At 37.9% G+C, this 21,222-nt stretch overlaps 1 protein-coding gene across 1 annotated transcript in view; it reads left to right on the top strand.

The window, feature by feature from the left end:
- Positions 1 to 15,669, top strand: part of LOC131684079 (uncharacterized) — a 68,462-nt gene extending 52,793 nt beyond the window's left edge. The window contains exons 3-6 of the mRNA XM_058966622.1: positions 2,062 to 2,175; positions 2,245 to 3,645; positions 10,489 to 10,618; positions 10,679 to 15,669. Coding sequence (XP_058822605.1) covers positions 2,062 to 2,175; positions 2,245 to 3,645; positions 10,489 to 10,618; positions 10,679 to 11,040 — 2,007 coding nt within the window. The 3' untranslated portion in view covers positions 11,041 to 15,669. The remainder of the gene's footprint in view (positions 1 to 2,061; positions 2,176 to 2,244; positions 3,646 to 10,488; positions 10,619 to 10,678) is intronic.
- Positions 15,670 to 21,222: the final 5,553 nt, after the last annotated feature.

Raw genomic sequence — 21,222 nt, 5'->3', positions numbered from 1 at the left:
TAATTTTTTTGCAATGGAATTATGTTTACCTATGAAATATTTATAAAAGACACTCCTAAAGAAGCAAAAGAAAATAAATTGCTTTACCAAAACTTAATCTGGTAAGTCACAGCTGTCGATTGGAGGCCCATGTATTTTCTTTGCTGTGGCTTGTGCAACGGTGTGCGCAGCCGCAAGCCGCTGAACGGTTTTTGACGGAATAGGGGGTCCGAATAGCCCCGTACGCTCATTTCGCACAAAAGTGGTGAGCGTCTTGAAAATATCTGTGTTTTCACTCAAACAAAAATCATTCCATAAAATAAGAGCCTCAAGCTTTCCAAAACACTTACCATTTATTTTTTCACTTTTATTTGTTGATTTAATCACGGTTTTGTCATTATAATATTAAGCTCTTAAAATTAATGTTTCAGAATAGCGATTCCACGAATACGTACGATAGTCAGAAAGTCTTACTACTTTCTGAGAAATCAATGGGGTCCGTATTACCCCCACTGTCCTAATAGCCCCGGATCCCCCTAATTAAAAGCAACCTTGCAGACCGATATGTGGAAACGGGTTCCGCTATAGTCTACATATTTGCTTAACCCTTTCATGCCCAACTTTTTTCTAGTGCGGTGGGGTCGAGAAACTCGAAAAACTTTTTTTCATAAATATAGGTGCTTTCCTTGCAGTGCTAGAAGCTGCTCAATTTTTACCTTCCAATGCTCACTACAATTCTCCTAGAATATTTACAATAGTCCAACTGCGTGAAAAACGTAGCCAAAAATAGTCTAAATTGATAAGTTTCATCAGTTTTCACTTATATTGCAACATAACGAAGTTATATGAAAAATAAATTCGTAAAGTGTCTATTTTTTATAAAACAAATAAATCTCCAATTTGAGCAAGAGTAATAAATTACAAGGAAGTTTTTATTTTCCTTTAGATTGGGATGTGTCAAATTTAGTTTTAGGACTTTGTTTATTTTAAACACATTTTTTGTGAAACTAGTTGGCAGTTATTTCAAATTATTTTAAGCTAAAATTCGAAACATTTTTTTATGGTTCAATATTCCAACGTGTTAAAAGCACTAAAATAAAACATCATCATCATTTTATCAGATCTAAAGGTTTCCAGAATCTTTTATTCTAGTTGGAAACAAATTATACGAATTTTAGTTACTCGAATTTTACAGTACATTGAAATACTTTGTATAAGACCAATTAACATCTATTTAACAATGAGTATCTTTCCAGAATTAGCTTGAACAAACATTTGAATGAAAAATATTGACATCAATAACTTAATGTGGGTGAACATGTAAGTTATCAAAGTCACCCCGAAATACGAAAACGGAGTTCAACTTGAAATCATTTTTGAAAAAAATAGCTGTAAGCGGACAATTTTAGGTTAAACCATCCAATCATGTTCTTCATACAGCAGTACATGGCTTAAAAATATTAAACTTGAAAAAAATGTGTTGCGCCTAAAAATACGTAATGATTACTTCGAAAATTGATCAATGTCACCCCGGTTTACGGAACCAAGAATGGGTCGGTATTCCCGGGATTTTTGGTACCGGTATTACCTGTACTACAACCCTACTTAAATCATGAGCCTTAGGGAATACTCGAATGGTTAATTCTAACCATTGACAAAAATGCACATTGTTCTTTGTTCTTGATTTTACGCATCAAGTTAGTTAAAAAGTTGTAAAATTTCGGTAAAAAAATGTGCAGTTTCTCTAACAGAATTTCGATATTTCCTTCAATATCTAGGAAACCTTTGTCCCTCCACAATCCGAACTGCTTTTCGCACAGCAACTGATTTGCCTCAACCCAGATATCTAGTCGACAAAGACTCATTTTCTCTGATAATGTTTTTATACAGTATAACACAGAAATCAGTCAGTACAAGTGATGATTCAGTTTAACGGACATCTGGATGGTGATAACTTTAACTTGTTGTTCACCATAATTATTCAAATTCAAAAACACCCCAGACAAGTTCAAACATCGCCAAGATACAGAATACCTTTTCCAGTATGAAAATATATACATTTTATTTCTTTTCTGTTCCTAGATTGCAGCTGCGAAGAGCTTCTTTCAACAGAAGCACCCTCCTATGGGAAGAAAAGTGATGAGAACACGCAGTTCCGGCCAAGCGCATCACATTTGGGATGACCCTATGATAGAGGTACCGATTTGTTGTGGCCTCGTGTCACTCATCTATAGCAATATACTAACGGGATTTGATTTATTTCAGCAATACCTCAACAGTTACTCGCCAGCATCCTCGCGCAGCCATCGATTGATTATCGCGCCAACCCTGACCGGCGGGTTCCCCTTTCAAAGCTCAACGCTTGGCAACCGACGGCGAGATTCCGGCAACAGTTCCATCGGCGCAACATCGGTGCGTCGATTACTCACAGTCAATAATCGAAGCTACGGTTGTCGGCACAAGATTCCTGCACACGTCCGATCAAAGGTTATCAAAACCTTTATTCTGCTCACAATTGCTCACGGACTGATGTGCACGGCTTTGTTTCCATTGATAGGACTTCAGGGCTCAAATTCTACGTGGTTTCAACAGGAACCATGGCTCGCGATGGGTCCGGATGTCGGGTCTGGATTGCTTAGTCTGTGCTGTATAGTGACAGCATGTATGTGCCTGGTAACGACAAAGCTTCTGCGCAGATTTGGTTACACGATTCTGTTGGCCCTGGTTTATGGAGGATTGTGTGTGTTCTTAGCTACACATATCTATCCGGTGCTCGTTTCATTAGTTCCCGGATACCTCGTGCTCGGATTAGTACTGGGACCATCGGTTATTTGCAAGCAAGCGCTAGTGGTTTCGATGGCCAGCAAGCTAAGCTGCTCACAGCCCGAGTGTGGTGGAAACAGTATGGCTGGCATCAATGCTGATAGTTATGATGACCATAAACTGCTATGCAGCAAAGATGAAAGTGTTCGAAGACTGTGTAGATGGTATCGTGCAGCAGGTGATTTCGGAATTATACTGGGAGCTTTAATAGCGTCCTTTATCCTAACGTGTGCCTCATCTAATAGAGCTGGTTGCTACTACATATCGGCACTTCCCTCCGTAAATACCACTAGATCGGTTACTACTCAGTTCAACGGCACAGCGTCGAACAGCATAGCATTCAACCAACCATCTATTGAATTTTCTCCCACTTCGACTAGTGACACTCTAGCGGATCCGAATCCAACCACCAGGGTGACCACTCCTAGTATGCCTAGTTTTAGGGAGACTTTATTTTTCCTGTACAATGTTCGTATGCATCGCAAGGAGGAAGATGACGGATTTCAGCTGGACCGGTTTCCATATAGTACATTCCAAACTAATGATCACGGTGAACGAATCTGTGGATCTTACCTTTGTCCCGTATGGGAACGAAACATACCGCTCAACAGCAGCTCACTGACATCGCTAAGCATGCAGGGATCCAGCGAAACCAGTCCCCTGATGGGAATATACCTAATTTTTGGGGTGATTGCGCTGACCATAACTGGCTTCACGACGGATATCGAGCATAACGTTAAATTCGACTCGATACGAAAGATGTCGGACACCTTGCTGTTCGCCGGACCGATGGCGTATTTCATTGGAACCGAACAAGGCTACATGCTGGCCGATTTCATGAAGGTAGGTAAGTGGGTGGAATGGGAGTTGATAAAAATTACAACAGTCAGTTGGTACAGTTGGGTGATGAGTGATGTTTATTGACAACACGGAGAACAACAACAAATTTCGGAAGTATGAAAAACTTTCGCCAAAGTTGGCGAAGGACGGAAACGTGTAATCGGAGTTAATCTAGAAGAGGGTAGAATTATTGACTAGGCTATTTTGTCGTTATATGCCATGGGATACGATACTAGAAAAACAAGCAATAAATTCAAATCGGCTGGAATGTGATGAAAGATTTTCTTTGATCTTCGTGAATCGTTCGCATATTTCATTTGTGCTCCTCATAGTCTATAAAAGAGCATTATAGTAAAGCGAAGGCCCAAATATTTAATTATTGCTAATTTTGCGCCAAATTTGTTTTTGTTTTAGTGCATATGATTCAAGCCCGATTAGGAAACAAAAGATCTAAATTTAATATGCTATTTAAAATATTACGCCAAGGATGTAGGACGTAGCCTGGAAAAGGGCCCACCATCTCCCATAAAAAACCACATTTAAAAAAATTGATGCCATATAAAAATGGGAACAACCCGAAGTTTGGGGTCCCTAAAAACCCGCGGGAATTTAATAAAATTGATAAAATTGGAAGGTGCACTGATAATATAAATTCGTAAATATAATAAAATTGATCATGCAATGCACGAGTTCATTCGTCGTTTTCTGCGAAGTATTTTCGTGCATTGGAAATAGTTTTGTTCATTTCATAAACAAGAATGGCCGCTTGGTGAACGATAGTTTTCGTAAATTTTACATATTTAGTGCACATTGCACGAATGTTATCGTTGACAACGACATTATTTTTCGTAAAAGAAACGAAATGTTTTGTTTATTTTAACAAACGTTTGTGGATAATACGAACAATTTAGTTGGTCGCACGAATTTATTTCGTTCATCTAAGAAAAGTTTTAGTATTTAATTGCATATTATTTTGACATTGCTCCGACATTATTTTTCGTAAATGAAACGAAATGTTTTGTTTATTTTAACAAACGTTTGTGTATAATACGAACAATTTCGTTGGTCGCACGAATTTATTTCGTTCATCTAAGAAAAGTTTTAGTATTTAATTGCATATTATTTTGACATTGCTCCGGCAGAGAAAACTTAAACCTATTCATATAAAACCAACGAGCAGTTGGCGATGGCTCAACTGGTGCTCGTAAATATTATAAAGATTTTCGTATATAGCAGCGAACAATTCGTTTGCCGTTTCGTAATAAACCAACGAAAGTCGTTTCATGGTTTACACGAAAAACTCGTAATAAAAAATAAAAGTGTTTCAATAGAACTACGAGTGATTCATCATATGTACGAGATATTAGTATATCTTATGAAAATTGTCTGTACAAAAATTAATTCGTAGCGATTTTATTTTATATTCTATCAGTGTGGCTTCACAGTTTAAAACCAAAATTTGTATGGACATGTCCACAACGGTTTGGTAGAAAACCCAAACCACTAGTAATGTTTGGTTTTATTCTGTTTTTTTTTATTTTGATTATAGAGGTTTTAACCTTAGGGTCATTCGTCTCGGGTTATAAAAATCGCATTGGAAAAAAACTTCTAACCCTAAGTACGGGTTTGAGACTCGAACCCAGGTGAGCTGCGTACAAGGTAATCGATTTACCAACTACGCCATGACCGCCCCTTTTTATTCGGTTCTGTAGTTCATTCGGAAAATTCGATGGTCGATAGTAGAAGTTTAGTTCAGACTAATACCAATGATTTTCAGACTTTCTGCAAATCATTGGTATTAGTATTTTATTAATTTCGCAGGCTTTAGTCATTTCGCATGTTTAATTTGATAATTTCTTTCGTTATATAATACTTTAACTGCTTTGAGTATTAATTCGACATCAATAATTGTATTAATTTTAATTAGTTTTTATCAAGTATTAAAAATAAATCATAAAAAAAATTATCACTCAAAGGTTCTAATTGTTAGTTTGAAATCTCAGTTACATTTTGGTGCCATAAAAGTCCATTTGCATCACTCCATGGCAGCGCTAGGTGACGATTTGCAAAATTCTACGTTTTTCCATACTTATGAGGCAATTCAGACCAATATTTTTTATTCATTTTTGCATTTTTTTTGAATATAGAGGTTTTACCCTTATTTTCATCATTCGCCTCTTTTTCGGGTTGGAGAAATCTCATTGTAAATATCCCTAACCCTATGTGCAGGGTTGGGAATCGAACCCAGGTGAGCTGCGTTTAAGGCAATCGATTTACCAACTACGCTATGCCCGTCCCCCTGTTTTTTGCAATTGAATTATGTTTACCTATGAAATATTTATTAGAGAAACTCCTTAAGAAGCAAAAAAATAAATTGCGTTACAACATCTTAATCTTAGTTAGTCACAGTTGTCGATTGGCGCACGATGGCATTAGAATTTTTAAAATTAAAATATACATATGTATGTATTGGGAGAAAATTTAACTTTTAATATTAAAATGAAAAAAATCGCATAGTTGGCAGCACTGCCGCCAAAAATTAATATTTTTTTCTAGACTCCTTGAACAATTTTCTTCAAAAACCATCTTGCGGGTTGATTCTAGAGTAAATAGAACCGAAAATATGATCAAAAGAGAATCACGGGTTTTGACAATTTGCCAAAACGGGGGATGCTCCCATGGCTCGAGGGGTGGTTCAATTGACACAAAAATTTGGGTTTTTATATGAACAATTCCTCCAAATTTGGTTCAAATCCGTGAAGGTAGATTTCAAGTATGCATCTTTTTTTTATTACTTTGCGTGGAATAACCCATATACATTGAATCTTGGTTTTTAAATTTTCATATTCGACGTCGTGTTGCTTGTTGTTCTTCGCTACGAAGCTTTTAGAATCATCTAAAGAATTAAAAGTTTGCAGTACTACGTTCCATGTATGATGTAGTTGTATGTGTGACACTTTTGTAAACACGAGCTCCATTTTCACCTTTATCAACTGTTCCACCTCGTGTACTCAAGTTCTAAGACGGGTCTGTGAAAGTCAATCGCGATTGTGCTTTCCCGTAATGAGCGCAATTTATTTTGTGATTCACTCATTTCACTCACAATATGAAGGCAACTGGTCCTCGCTGTTTCTAGCAGTGCGGCGCCAGTAATATTTGTTCGTTTGTGTGCTGTTATTGAGATTGTGATGAAAAAAGACTGAATAATCCAATAGTGTCTACTCATGCTCACTCTAGAATGGACGAAATAATTTCGTTGCTCGCTGGCAACTCGAAGCATTCGTTCGCCATTTACAAACTTTCTTTGCCTCTTAAGTATTCTGGCAGCAGAGAAAATTAAGCAAAGCAGTGAACGCACATGAGCTAAAGCTGCAACAACAAATAAAGAAGCTAATCAATTGCTGAATAGCTATTCTCAAATGGCTCGTCGTTTGCCTCGGGTTTTCATCAAACAATTCTATTTTGCTATCGTTTTCCCACAATACAATGAATTGATCGTTTATTGGATAATCATAGAGGGGGCAGGTATCCACTATTATCTTGCTTCCGACAAACCCAGCCTAGAGATACCTGAATGAAGAAGCCAAGAATTGATCCGCTGGGTTCCTACTCCAATGTTGTAAGAAGCGACAAAACAGGAACCTCTTCTTCATTTCTTGCATCTCTTAGATTGGTTTGCGTATTAAATTAGTAAATTATCTACTATCATGCTGCTTATCCATTCGTAATAAACCTGCTTGTTTCTCTTGCTTCTAGTTAAAATAATAATAAACGAAGAGCGCGTGAAATTACTTGTATGTCCATCATGCAAAGTAAGGTTTTCACTAAAAGTTACGCTTATTTTGGGTCGCTCAAAATTATTTCACATTCTCGTCGCGAATAAAATCGATACCTTTTTGCCTTTCTCAATAGAAAAGTATTGCAATTGCTCTGAAAACCGACGTTCTAACGGAGGCCCGGAGGGCCGAGTGACATATACCATTCGATTCAGTTCGTCGAGTTCGGCAAATGTCTGTGTGTATGTATGTGTATGTGACCAAAAATGTCACTCATTTTTCTCAGAGATGGCTGAACCGATTTTGACAAACTTAGTCTCAAATGAACGTGCAACGTTCCCATAGGCTGCTATTGAATTTCTAATGGATCCGACTTCCGGTTCCGGAATTACAGGGTGATGAGTACGAACACGCAGAAAATGTCGATTTTAATAAATTCTGCAATGAATGTATAAAGGTGAAAATTTTTCCAAAATATGAACACAACTACTTCGATTTGTAGTATTAGGCCACTAACATCCATTCAAAGTCTATTTGACCACATTGGCCACCATCATCCGTTCCGGAAGCCCCGGCGGAAGTATCTAAATTCAGAATAACAGTCACATCGGTTTCTCGGAGATGGCTTGACCGATTCAACTAAACTTAGTCTCAAATGAAAGGTATTGCGTCTACGTAAATGGCTATTTAATTTCATCCCGATCCGACTTCCGGTTCCGGAGTTACAGGTTGTGGCGTGCGATCACATAGCAAATTGTGATTCAAACCGATACTCCGATGAAAGGAAAAAAGGTAAAATTTTGCTAAAATGTCTCTCAAACAACTTAAATTTGCTGTTCTAGGTCACCGACGGCCAACCAAACTTTTGTTGACTACATTGACCCCCATAGACGGTTCCGGAAGTGCACGGGAAAAGCGGCCATCTTTCAAAATTTACGAACTCACATCAGTTTCCCGGAAATGGTTGGGCCGATTTTCACAAACTTAGTCCCAAATGATAGCTATAATATCCCCACAGATGTCTATAAAATTTAGTACGGATTGCTTATACGGGTCCGGAAATATAGACTAAATCGTCCGGTCACATATAAAATTCCCATATAAGCCGGAACTCAAATTTTTTTTTCAAAGGGGGGACCCCATGAAATTTCAGAAATCGAATTCGTATTTTTGATGCCAAACATCTTTAAAATGCATGAAACGTCGAGATTTTATGTAATCTCGAAAAAAATTTTTATATAGATCGACTTTTTGGGACTGCCGTTTTCGCTCCTTTTTTCAATTCAATATTACCGTGGCTGGTTTTTCTTTTGCAAAATTTTAGAGCTCGAATAATGATTTCTTTTCTTGTATATGGTTGTCAAGTCATGTATAATAAAATTGTACTGTATACATTTGAAAGCTTTTAATAAATATAAGCAACTAAAAAAATCTCGTGTTCATGATTGAGAAAGGCACAATTGCACCGCTAGGTGGATTAAAACAGGTTTTAGTTGTAGCCTCAGTTTGTTTACTATGTTTAAGTTTTTTTCGAGAATAATTAGTGCTTTCCGCTTGTTTGTCGTCTCTAAGAAAAATATTCAAAATAAGTATATTTCTAAACATTTTCTCGCGATTCGTCGCTATATTCCTAAAACGCATTGTTAGACACCTAATAAGTCCCCGAATTCTAGCAGAATTTAATTTTTAATCGAATACTTGTCCCTACTCTCAGTCTCCCTCTTCCCATGACATTTGTTGAGTGAGCACTAGTATACACGTGTCGGACTAACATTCCTTCCTTGTCTTGGTGCAATCTATGTACGGGTTTGGCAGGCACCGGAATATTACTTCAAATCTCTTGAGCCCTCCTCGAAAAAAAAATTCTGGCTTTGTTCTTGTATTACGCAGTCCCTGTTGAAATTTTAAAGATATTTTTCTATTGCACAATTTTCATAATTTTGTAAAACGGTATAGTGTTAAGTGCACTGATAATAAAAAGGCATCTGAGGAATATCAGAAATTTGGAGAACAACCCACCATCCCAATTAAAATAATTGGGTTCGTTGAAATAATATACAATCAATTCACAAGATAAAACATTCGTATCATGCAATAGAAATATTTTACGGGGGTGGGCGTAGCATAGTTGGTAAAGCGATTGCCTTGTACGCAGCGCACCTGGGTTCGAGTCCCGACCCCGCACATAGGATTAGAAATTTCTCATAAGAGATTTTTCTAACCCGAAGAGGCAAATGACCTTAAGGTTGAAACCTCTATAATCGAAATAAAAAAAAATATTTTATTCAACACTTTTTGCTATTGTAACAGCTACATTTGTTCGGTGCGCAAATATAAATTCCAATAAACCTGACAATACCACAAACTGTTTGTGTAATTTTTATTCCTTGTGGTATTGTCAGGTTTAATGGAATTTATATTTGCGCACCCAAGAAATGTAGTTGTTACAATAGCAAAAAGTGTTGAATAAAATATTTCTATTGCATGATACGAATGGTTTATCTTGTGAATGTGCATCCATCAATGACAAATTGATCTAACTCAGATGGAACACGTTGCGCGGAAGATGCTAACGATAATGCATTACAACCGGTCGTTAACTCATCCACAGATATCACCTTCCGGGAAAGAGACACACTTTCCTTGAAACCTTTCAGCACTGCACATACGATAGTTTTTATGAATCGCAACTTCTTTGCGACCCTTGTACACGTACCCTCATATCGGATTTTCATTATCTTTGTGCAGAAATTATTTCCTTTTTGTTGTCTTCCATCGCGTGGTAATTTGAGAAAACATCAACTTTTTTTTTATTTTTTTTTGCACGTACTTTGATGTGAAATTATTTGTAAACAAATTTCTGTCAAAATATTCCAAAACTGTATCACTGTATTGAACAAAAAGGAGCGTAACGTTTCTAAATTGGCCGAGCTCTAAAATAGCTAGTTTTTGTTTTAAAGGCTGACTTATCAACTAAAAACGTAACGCTGGATTATTGAAACTTGTTTCCGAAAAGAATGTGTACATATTTATCTATATAAATTATCAATATTAACCTACCTTCTCACAGGCATTTGTATCGTGCGAGCTTGGACCGAACAGTGTTGCCGGAGCAATGATCGGATTGGGAGTTATGCAGCTAATCGCTGCCTGCACATTGAGTATGCTATTGAGGCATACCAAACGAGTGGTCGTGATAAGTAAGTATCGCTACGAACATCACCTGCGTTCTATTGATAATCCTGTTATTTCAATTTCAGTCGCTGGTTTTATCTTCCATGCCTGCCTTCTACTAGTTTTGCTACGCTGGAAACCTTCAAAAGATGACAGTGCCGTACTGTACGTCATACCGGCCGCCTGGGGAGTATGCAATGCGGTTTGGGAAACGCTAATCTCTGCTCTGGTCACCCTAACGCACTCAACCAAGGTGCCCGAGGTCCTGTCACCGCTGCAGGCTCTCCGATTTCTAGGCCTGGGAATCACATTTGCCGGCCACGGAGTACTCTGTGAATCGCCGAAGATTATCATCCTGGCCATTTTGCTTGTGATCTCCGTTGTTCCCTACACGATGTTGGAGCTGAAGTTGGAAAGTCAACGAAAGGCCGCTAAAGTTCATTTATGACGATTCTGTGCTCACGACTATTAATGCCTACTGAAGCTAAAGTACTTCTAAACGCGCTCAATTAGAGGTATTTTACGGGAAGACGTTTCTAGCCGTCAGTAAACGGTGCTTTATTGTGCTGGCAAATTTTTAATTCCGGTAAATTTGGCATTTTCCGCCGAAAATGTACCGTTTCAACTTTTTGCTTCATTTAGAGGATGCTGTCCCACAGTTGGACATCTAGTGTCAAACAGCATGTTCGCTTCAGGTAGAATTAGATACTTATCTAAAGACGGAATTTTAATGACTTACTTGTGTTCCTCTGACGATGTAAAATAAGAAATCTATGTAGATATCAGGCACGGCGCGTAAAAACTTTAAATTTATATCAAAAACCCTGATAAAACTCCGGTTGTCAAGAAACCAAGTTAACAAATTATCATGCATTTTATACAAAAATGGACGACACAAAATAAAATTTTACGTGCTGCCGTAGTTGAAGATGAAAATTAACACTTACGTTATTACAACTTTAAACAAAGCACGAATCAAACTATAAATTTAATGCTGGCTTCGTTTTTAGATTCGAGTCGCTCCAGGTTGGCTGTAATGTTTACGAAAGCCATTTAAAAATGTTAGTTTCAAGTAAACCTACAGTGACTGACTTAAAAATGAAATCATAAAACTCTGACATTAGTTACTGAGATTGTGAATCAAATAAATTATTGTTGATTTGAAATGAAGTATTTCATCTATGTAATTGCTCGATTACTCGATTGCTAACTCGATAACAGCGGTAAGGATTTTATGTAACGATCGCTCCATCGCTGAAAGTAGATACACTGGAACCTCCATTTACGAACTTATCCGGGGGTTCGTAAATTGAATTAGTTGGTAAAAAAAGTGTTCGTTTTTTCGAAGCTATTTCATAAAGTTCCCCTACCAATATGGGTATTTTTGGAACGCGATTATCAGGTTAATGATGAAAATGGATGATTGGAATCTTTTTGAGATCCAAGAATTTATTTAAACCGGAAGACGCAATCTTGGATTTTAAAATAGCTTCAGATCTCGATGTCCGCCATGTGTTAGGTCAACCCCATTTCGAAAATACCCATAGTGTTGAGGTTATAGAGAATTTATCTAAACCGGATGTCGCCATCTTAAATTTGAAAACGGCTTCAGATATCGATTTCCGTAATGTACTCGTCAGCCCCATGTTGTTGAGTTTACAGAGTTTATCTAAACTGGAAGTCGCCATCTTAAATTTCAAGATGGCTTCAGATATCGATTTCCTTCATCTACTCGTCAACCCCATTCCAAAAATACCTGTATTTTTGAGGTTATAAACCTAATCTAAACCGGATTTCAAAATGGCTTCGGACATGGATTTGCGCCATGTTCTCGTCAACCTTATATCGAAAATACCCATATTTTTGAAGTTATAGAGAATTTAAACCGGTAGTCACCATCTCGAATTTTAAAATGGCGTCAGGTATCATTTTCCGTCACGTACTCATCAACCCTATTTCGAATATACCCAACTTTTATTAGTAACAGTTAACTAAGAATAATGTTAAATTGTATGCAACTTCGTACTGTACTGTACGTACTTAAACTTTTTTTATGAACTTGGTTCGTAAAAAGAGTTCAATATTCCAACTTTAATTCGTACATCGAATATTACGTAATAAAGAGTTCGTAAATAGAGGTTTCAGTTTCAAATCCGGTCAAAGGTCAATATGCGTTATCTGACAGTAATTGAGACATTGGGCCGAATGCCGTTTTTATTAGCGAATTTTCCCAAAATTCCACGCGGCCTTTCCTGATTGAAAGGAACGGCCCCGATTCATGTAACACCGCGCTTAGCCAATCTGTCATAATGTTGCAAATTTGCATAACGAACGGCTGAATGCCCTACATTATGCAACGTTCTGTACAGCTTGAGTATACCAGAAGGACCATTCATAAATTGCCCAAAATTGACTGCCTCTCCCCCTATGTAATAAATTGTCACAAATTTCTTTATCCCCTCCTCTACTATTACGTAACAAATTCTTAAATATTTTTTTCTTCGGCAAAAACACGTTACGTAACATTGTAGCTTACACCCCCTCTCCCATATGACACAATTTGCCGCCCTCTCCCCCTAAAAGCGTTACGTAATTTATAAACGATCCCAGATGCAAGTGGTGCCAAATTCACCAGGATCAGTAAAATTCAAAAATTCTTTTTAAATTACAGAATTGATCAAATTGGTTTAATGAGCTATACTTATCAATCAAATTCTGCTTTAAAAATTGTCCTTTCGTTTCAACCAAAATGGGATGCTTATTACTACTGCAAATATCAAATAGAGCCGCGTTTATTAAGCAGTTGGTGCGGCGTGTACGTTTCGGTGAATGTCTTAACACCTTTAATTTGACCAACTTTAATTTACCCCTATCATACTGCTGGATTAACTGTCAGAGATGCTTACCGATGTATACTTGACATACAGTGTCAAAGAACGTATTTACATTTTCGTAGAAAATTTATTAACACATAATAGCTCCGAACTCTTAAGGGTTGGACATGTATATTGTTATATTTAGAAAACTGAGCTCTATCGATTTATGTAATAAAAGAAGAAATTTATTCTTCACTTAATGACCCAATTAGGGTTAGAACCCTATTCTGTTTCGGGGTAAGGCAAAAACAGAATAAGTCATTGTTCACTTCTGTTGTCAGCTTCGGGAAACGAGAATAGGTGATATTTGTTTAAAAATCGGTGTCAAAAATGTTTGCAATGTTTTAGAGAAAATTTGTGGATACCATAAATATTGATTTTGGCCATAATTATTGAATTGTCGACGCCAGAAAGTTAACCATAAATCATATTGTAATTTTGCACTATAATCCAAAAGTAACCGATAGCGCTAACTCCGCGAAACAGCCTAAACACGAAAAACTTCCCTCGGCAGTAGCTTCCAACACTGTCGTAGATAGTGCCAGTGCTATACGTTAAATGTGTGCGCCATGATGCCTATTTTATAGTAAGAATTTGTAACAGGCTAGGGTAGGGTTAGTTGCCTAAAACAGTATTTACTCACAGCAAACCCGGAAGAGTCTCATTGGCAACACTGTAAATACTATCAACTATTGTGCATTGAACACTAAATTGAACACAGAGTGGGCGCACATTTCTTAAATGAGTAATATAAAAGTGCATGTTTGCGTTGAATCACTTAGAAGTGCAATGTACACCAATTCCTAATGCGTCAAAACTTTTCAACTGGTTTCATTTAAAGCTCTTCAGTGGAATAATTTCATTAAATCCCAGTAAGATGTTTTACAGCCTTTTCATTTCTTTATCACTTTACTTGATTAAGTAGATACCTACGTGTATTTCAACCACAACTTGCCGTCAGTGTCATTTTCGGACGAAACTTTTGAAAACCAGTAGGCTGAAACAGTTCTGACGATACACACAAAGTGATAGTGGAATTGAAAGGTTATTAAGGGGCCATGCATAAATGACGTAGCATTTTGGGGAGTAGGGAGGGAATACCAAATTTGTGACGAAGTGTGACGAGGGGGAGGGTAGGGTCAGAAGTTGTACGACGTAGCATTAAGTTTAAAACCCATTGTTTAGAGAAAATAATTTAATGATCCTCCATTCCCAAGAAAAATAATTTTAAATGCAAACAAGTTACTTTTGATGCGGTTTTTATTGAGGTAAATTTTACGATTCGCGTAATTACAAGTTCGCAAAAATACGAAAAGATTTTGTATGCGGATTTAACTTGCTACATTAGTTAGCTAATGTTGCTAACTAGTAGACTTAGTTTGGAAGCTGAATTAAATTTTCACTTCGGATTCAACCAAACAAAATTTAGTAATTTAGATGAACGTATGGTTCTTAGAATCATTGGCAGCTGCACGATCGTAAAATGAGAGAACTTGTCTTCATGCTCCCCTTGACATACAAAATTCAAAACAAAACTATCAACACTATATTTGTCATGAAATGGGCTTATTTTGCATGCAATTTGCTGTTATAATGAAAATGTTGATAAAAGTCGTCAAACATTTTGAAAGGACATGTATTAACCTTCCGACAGTCGCGCTGGTGCACTGAGTGCACGCTGCTCTGAAAAGCTAGCGAATCGTCTTTGGGCACCGGAGGCTGCTCGTTGAGTGGGCCATATGCGCGACTTCCGGAAGATTAAAAATAATTGAAAACTAGCAAAAAATATTTTGTAATTTTAAGTTTATTTTCATGCACATATTTGGAGCAAGAATATAAATATAAAATTAAGATCCACCACAAACACACACGACTTGTCGTGCTTTCTTCAACTAATTTTATTATAATTTTACACGTGGATTGAAAATTACAGTTTCTTTAAACGGAAAACCAATGCGCTTCTTATGTATTTTTACTCGAATACTGCTGTAAAATGAATGACATGTAATATTACACGATTGAAAGTGTAAAATTGTATGCTGTTTGATGCTCCAATTGATTTTAACGTAATTTTCAATCAAATTTTTGAATCAATCGTTGTATGTTTACATTCGTATTGATGTACATGTCGTTTAAATTTCATTATTTTTTGGTGTGAAACATATGCAATTTTTTTTCATCACCCGGGCGCTTTGCATGGGGCGAGGGGGAGGGGGTAGGTAAATGCTACGTTATTTACGAGGGGGAGGTTAGAATTTTGTGACCAAATGCTACGAAGGGGGAGGGAGGGGTCAAAAATCGCCGAAAAAAAGCTACGTCATTTATGTACGGCCCCTAACAGGTTGGACGGCACCGGTGGATGAGTGGTAAGCACTCACGTCACTCACCCCAATTGGTCTGGGTTCAACCCAGCCGAAGACGTTGAGATTTTTCTGAGACAAAAAAATCTGTGGTCCTTATAACCGTTCAACAAACGTCCATTGTTGGACTTGTGTTAAACGATTTTGAAACAATTATTTGGGCTCCTCTGTGGGATTTTGCACACTTGTGTTCAATTTCGTGTATAATTGGTAATACCATATGCACATATGAAGTGTTCGTTTCATAGTTGGTTTACTGTTCCCTGAGTAGAGCTGAGCTTATAATCCCAAGGAGCTTTCTAGAGACGTTTGAAAAACTACTTGTTTTACTTCCAAAGTTAGTTATAGGATGGGGCAAACCAAAAGCGCTTCGGTTGGCTTCATTTGTTTATACACCGGAAAGGCAGGTGACAGTACACACATTTCCTTATATGATAGCATTATTTAATTAGATATAGGTATTTGGAACAAAGAATAAATATGTGCACTCTAGATTTATGTAACAAGATACTATTTAATAAATAAATCGAAAAGCTGAATCAAGCCGCTGTTTCAGTACTGATGAAACAAAGTTGTGTAAGCTATGACGATGCGTAGGTTTCGAATAAAAGATTTGAATATCAATTTGTTTATTTTTTCCAATTTAATCCATCATTTTCACGGACTTGAGCGCCGCCACGTTACATTTCTGGTATCCGAAAATATATTGAGCCAGTCTGGACCTGAAAACAATAGCACATGTTTCTAGTCAACAGAAATAGTAATCGCTGGAATGCCAGAAGCTACCGTGAGATCCAATCAACCAGAAATCAGGTAAAGTATCTTTGTTATAGTTCTCCCTAAGGAGAAAAAAATGAGTAAAAACCATTTTTTCTCCACTAAAGGGAAAATTGAGTAAAAGCTAACTAAATTAGTTAAGGAATTTGCGTTTCGGCTTCATCTCATCGTTTTATTAGTATCAGGGAAAAACCAGTACCGGGTTGTCCCTAGCTCCAAAACGCGCCATTAATGGTCCTGAGCAAACCCCAAATCAAGACGAGAACTAGAGCAATCGAAAAAATTTAAGGGTTGTGTACAAGACACGACCACGATAACATTAAAAATGCAGCCAGTTTTATGAGCAAGCAATATTATTCGTGGCCAAATTAAAACCCCTTAATGCCATCGATTGTTTGAGAACTACACACAGGCATGCTATTCTTTACTAGAGATAATTGTTGAATTTTTAAATTAAAATCGATAACCTGTAGTGTGACAAATTCAAGTTTTAAAAAAGTTTCATTCAAATCCACGAAATGGGAACATAAATTAATGATGCTCACAAACAAAATCTTACATCTATCTTTAAATACTTGCTATCACATAAAATGTTTACAAGCACGATAGAAAAATAACTGGTCATAACTCAAACTATTCGTAAACGAAGAAAGTTTAACATATGTATCTTTATATATTCGGTGGTTTAATTTACATTAACTCTGAAATGTTCTATATTTGGAGTCCATTGGTGGAATCCTGGAAAGGACTATTTGTGGAATCCACAAACACGCGTGCTATGGAATGAAAAGTACTAAACTAACTAAGGGCTTTTGGTTTAACAAAAATAACATGCAGAATGGAACAATTAGTCAGCTGCAAAACAAGGTCTGCCCTCTCACGCTACTTACATCAGATAAATATTTCGAAATAAAAAGAAACAACCTTTCCCTTCAGAATCTGATATGAAATACTGATAGCTTGAAACGAGACATCGGCTTTTATCACTTTCGCACTGATGATGGAAGGACCCTTCATGCAGAATAACGAAAAAATATTTGCGGATTTTTCACATCCTCCGATTTCTATGATATTGCAGACTTTTGGATTTGGTTTGATTTTCGCCAATTTCAGCATGGCAATATACTTTTAAATAACTGTACATTTTTGTATTGCTTCTGAAGGATAAATTTAAACAAATAACAGATTGTTGCAAATTTCAGATTGCTTGCGCGTATGCAAGCAACAAATAACGAATATAAACTGCGCAATTGGATTATCACTGTCAATGATTGGAAATATTCAAATTTGTTCTTCATTGTTTGTTATAGCCCTTAAAAGGGCTTTTAATTTAACAATAACATGCAGGATGGAACAATTAGTCAGCTTCAACTGAGGTTTTCCAACTCTTCCAGCCGCGCGCTATTTACGTCGGATCACCCCCAGCGGTAGCAGTGATCAAATGCAGCACTCATCGCAGCGCATTATCAACATGCATGATTGCTACTGCTGTTCTTTACGGCCCGACGGGAGAATGAAGTCGCTCGAGAAATGATATTCTTTAAATAGTCGAGGATGACGTCATTCATAGAAGCGTAGTGTGCTGGGTGCTCAAATCTGTCGTACCAGACGCTATAGGCACGATGTTATTTGTCTGGCAAAAGAGCAACAACTGATTAAAACAGGCACACGGCACATTTATTTATAACTTTTCGTGTTCGTTTGAATCACTAAGCTGCTCCCTATTGACGGCGCTGCCGGGGATAGATTGACTGATGTATGGGAGTTTTCACGTTTTCGAGATCTGTTCATTTTTGCTTGTTTTTCAATAGTATGCTATTGAAATACAAAAACACTATAGCAATAAAACATAATTTCAGTTAATTCCGAATTGTTTGGTGATAACCAGACGGAAATACGTTCATAAACAACAAAGCTATTAGCGTTCACACGAAACATTGATTAGAAGAACTACGCGTTCGCGATATCCGGTAAAATAGAATCCACAAAAGAGCTTCCTCCAGAGTAAGAGTATTGGTTCTTGGCTAGCTTGATTCTCTACACCGCGAGTTAAGCTCAGACTAAACGCGTGCCAGACGGGAACTCTCGCAGACGGTCTCCCAATCGATGGTGGGAAAAAGAGTTTTCAAGCGTGTACGCTGAGAAGGCCGCCGCGTACAAGACCTTCCGGGACGACGGGTTACCTGCTGGCTATTGATAGTACGCGACGTTAGAAACGCGAATGAAGAGTTTGATGAAAGCCAAGAAATGTGGTTACTGGCGCCGGTGCGTCGACGGATTAACGAGAGAAACATCTTTGAGCACTCTTTAGAGCACGGCCCGGCGTATACGAAACCGAAACAGTATTAACGAGAGCATGGAATATTCAAACCGTTGGATAATCGATTTTGCTAAGGTTTGTTCGGATTTAGCCCCGGAACAGAAGATCTACAACGCCGTATCCGCTCACGATACCGTGAACGAAACACCTTTTTCGATGGTGGGGTTCTCCCTTTATTGTTATCATGTAACAATAAAGCCCCAGGGCCAAACAAAATCGAGTTCAACTTGTTGATTTTATTTCATAAGTTTCTTGAGGGTAACATTGTCCCTGAAAACTGGAGGCAAGTGAAGGTCATCACCATCCAAATACCAGAAAAACGAATCTCCAACCACAACTCCGATTGCAATTGCAATCCGAAAGTTGTTCGAGAAAATGTTGTCCAAAAACATGCATATTTCACATGGTGATTTATCGACATCACAAATTAGCTACATGGGTCTTCCCCAGGGCTCAGGTCTTAGCCCTCTTCTCTACAACTTTTACGTGAATAACATTGTCTTGTCAATTTAAGCACGCTAAGGCAGCTTGCAGATGACGGTGTGATCCCTATTAGAGGTCCCAAAGATGCCGATTTGCATGGACCATTGCAAGATACCTTGGACAAGTTGTCTGCTTGGGCCCTCCGGCTGGGTATCAAGTTCTCCAAGGAGAAAACTGAGCTAGTCGTATTTTCTAGGAAACGTAAGCTAGCACAACTTCAGTTTCAATTAAGGGATGTAACGATCAATCAGTTCTTTGCATTTAAATATCTCGAGATCTGGTTCGACTCTGGTGATCCCAAACATATTTCATAGTAAATTTCGAGAAGTCGACTGCAACAAGATGTTTTACACCGACGGGTCAAGTCTCAACGGCTTCACTGACTTCTGTATATTCAATCAAAACCTCACCTCCTCTTTCAAACTCAACGATCCTGCTTCATTTTGCGTCGCAGAACTCGCTGCTATGCAATATCCGCTTGGTTTTATTGATACTTTGCCCACGCATCATTACCTTATTGTTTCAGGCATCCTTTCTTTAATAAAGGTTCTCCGTTCGATGAAAGCAGAATAGAAAGCACATTCCATATTTTCTGGGGAAAACATGGAAGCTCCTGCGTACTTTGTCTGTAAGATCGTACAAGGTTACCTTAGTTTGGGTTCTTTTGCATTGCTCTATGAAGAAGCGGACTTTTAAGCTAAGGCGGGCGCTTTGGATGGGGACATTTATGAAAGGCCAATCTGCTTCAATTAATTTTTTCAACATCTCTCGTCACAGGACGCTAGAAAGCTGGCAGACATCTTGGAGCAATGGAAAGTTAGGATTGTGGCTGCATTCTATCATTTCGAAAGTATCGACGAAACCTTGGTTCAAGGGGATAGATGAGGGTCGGGATTTCATTCGTGTGATGTCTCGGCCCATGTCCAATCACTTCACCTTAGACGCTCAGACATATTGGGCTAGCGGATAGCGGTATCTGCGCTTGTGGCGACGGTTACCACGATATCGAATATGCGGGGCATGCGCCGATCACTGTTCTGCCTGAGCTCAACTATCGGACTTTGGATTTTGTCATCTTTTATATAAAAGCAGTTCTTTTGAGTTTCATTTTTGAGATTCTTGTGTTTGTTCATTTTTTTTATGACTTACGTTATACTATATTGTAGATTTTACAGGTTATTGTTGAAAAAGTGCACTAGAACTGCGATTCACCAGACGTATGTTTTGTTTTTTTTTAACATTATAATGATCGCCAGTGAGTTTTAGCTTTCCATAGCACATTTCAACAATTAAAATTATCCCTATTATCCTTCTTTATATCATCAGCTGTTCTTTCGAGTTATATACCGTTTGATCCAGACCATAGTTAACTTTATCATTTCTTGATATCGCCAAATTTTTCAAACGATGATTTATTGCATGGATTTACATATATTAAATCACCGGTTGTTACACTGTTCTAGCACTTCGGACGAAGCCAGTGTAATGCGGCTTAGCCGCATAATCGTGACCGAGGATCCGAAGCGGCACAAAGCCAGGCGAGGTTACCACCGACCCGCCATTGGAAGCGGCGGCCCACCGCAAGCAAACCTGTGATCCACAAGTTTGCCCGGATTGGTCAAACATAGGGACTATGAATTAGTGCAAGTCCGACGGAGCGACATGTTATTTATTAATTTGTAAAGAAGAATGAACTAATTAATTTTAAACCTGCAGTAGCACGGCTCAAAATTACACCGAATAGGGATCATCCATAAGTGACGTAGCATTATATGGGGGAGGGGGGTGTATTGAATTTTGTGATGTGTGACGAC

Source organism: Topomyia yanbarensis, chromosome 2 (genome assembly GCF_030247195.1).
Source record: "Topomyia yanbarensis strain Yona2022 chromosome 2, ASM3024719v1, whole genome shotgun sequence".
Taxonomy (NCBI): domain Eukaryota; kingdom Metazoa; phylum Arthropoda; class Insecta; order Diptera; family Culicidae; genus Topomyia; species Topomyia yanbarensis.
This window is presented reverse-complemented; position numbering and strand designations above follow the sequence as displayed.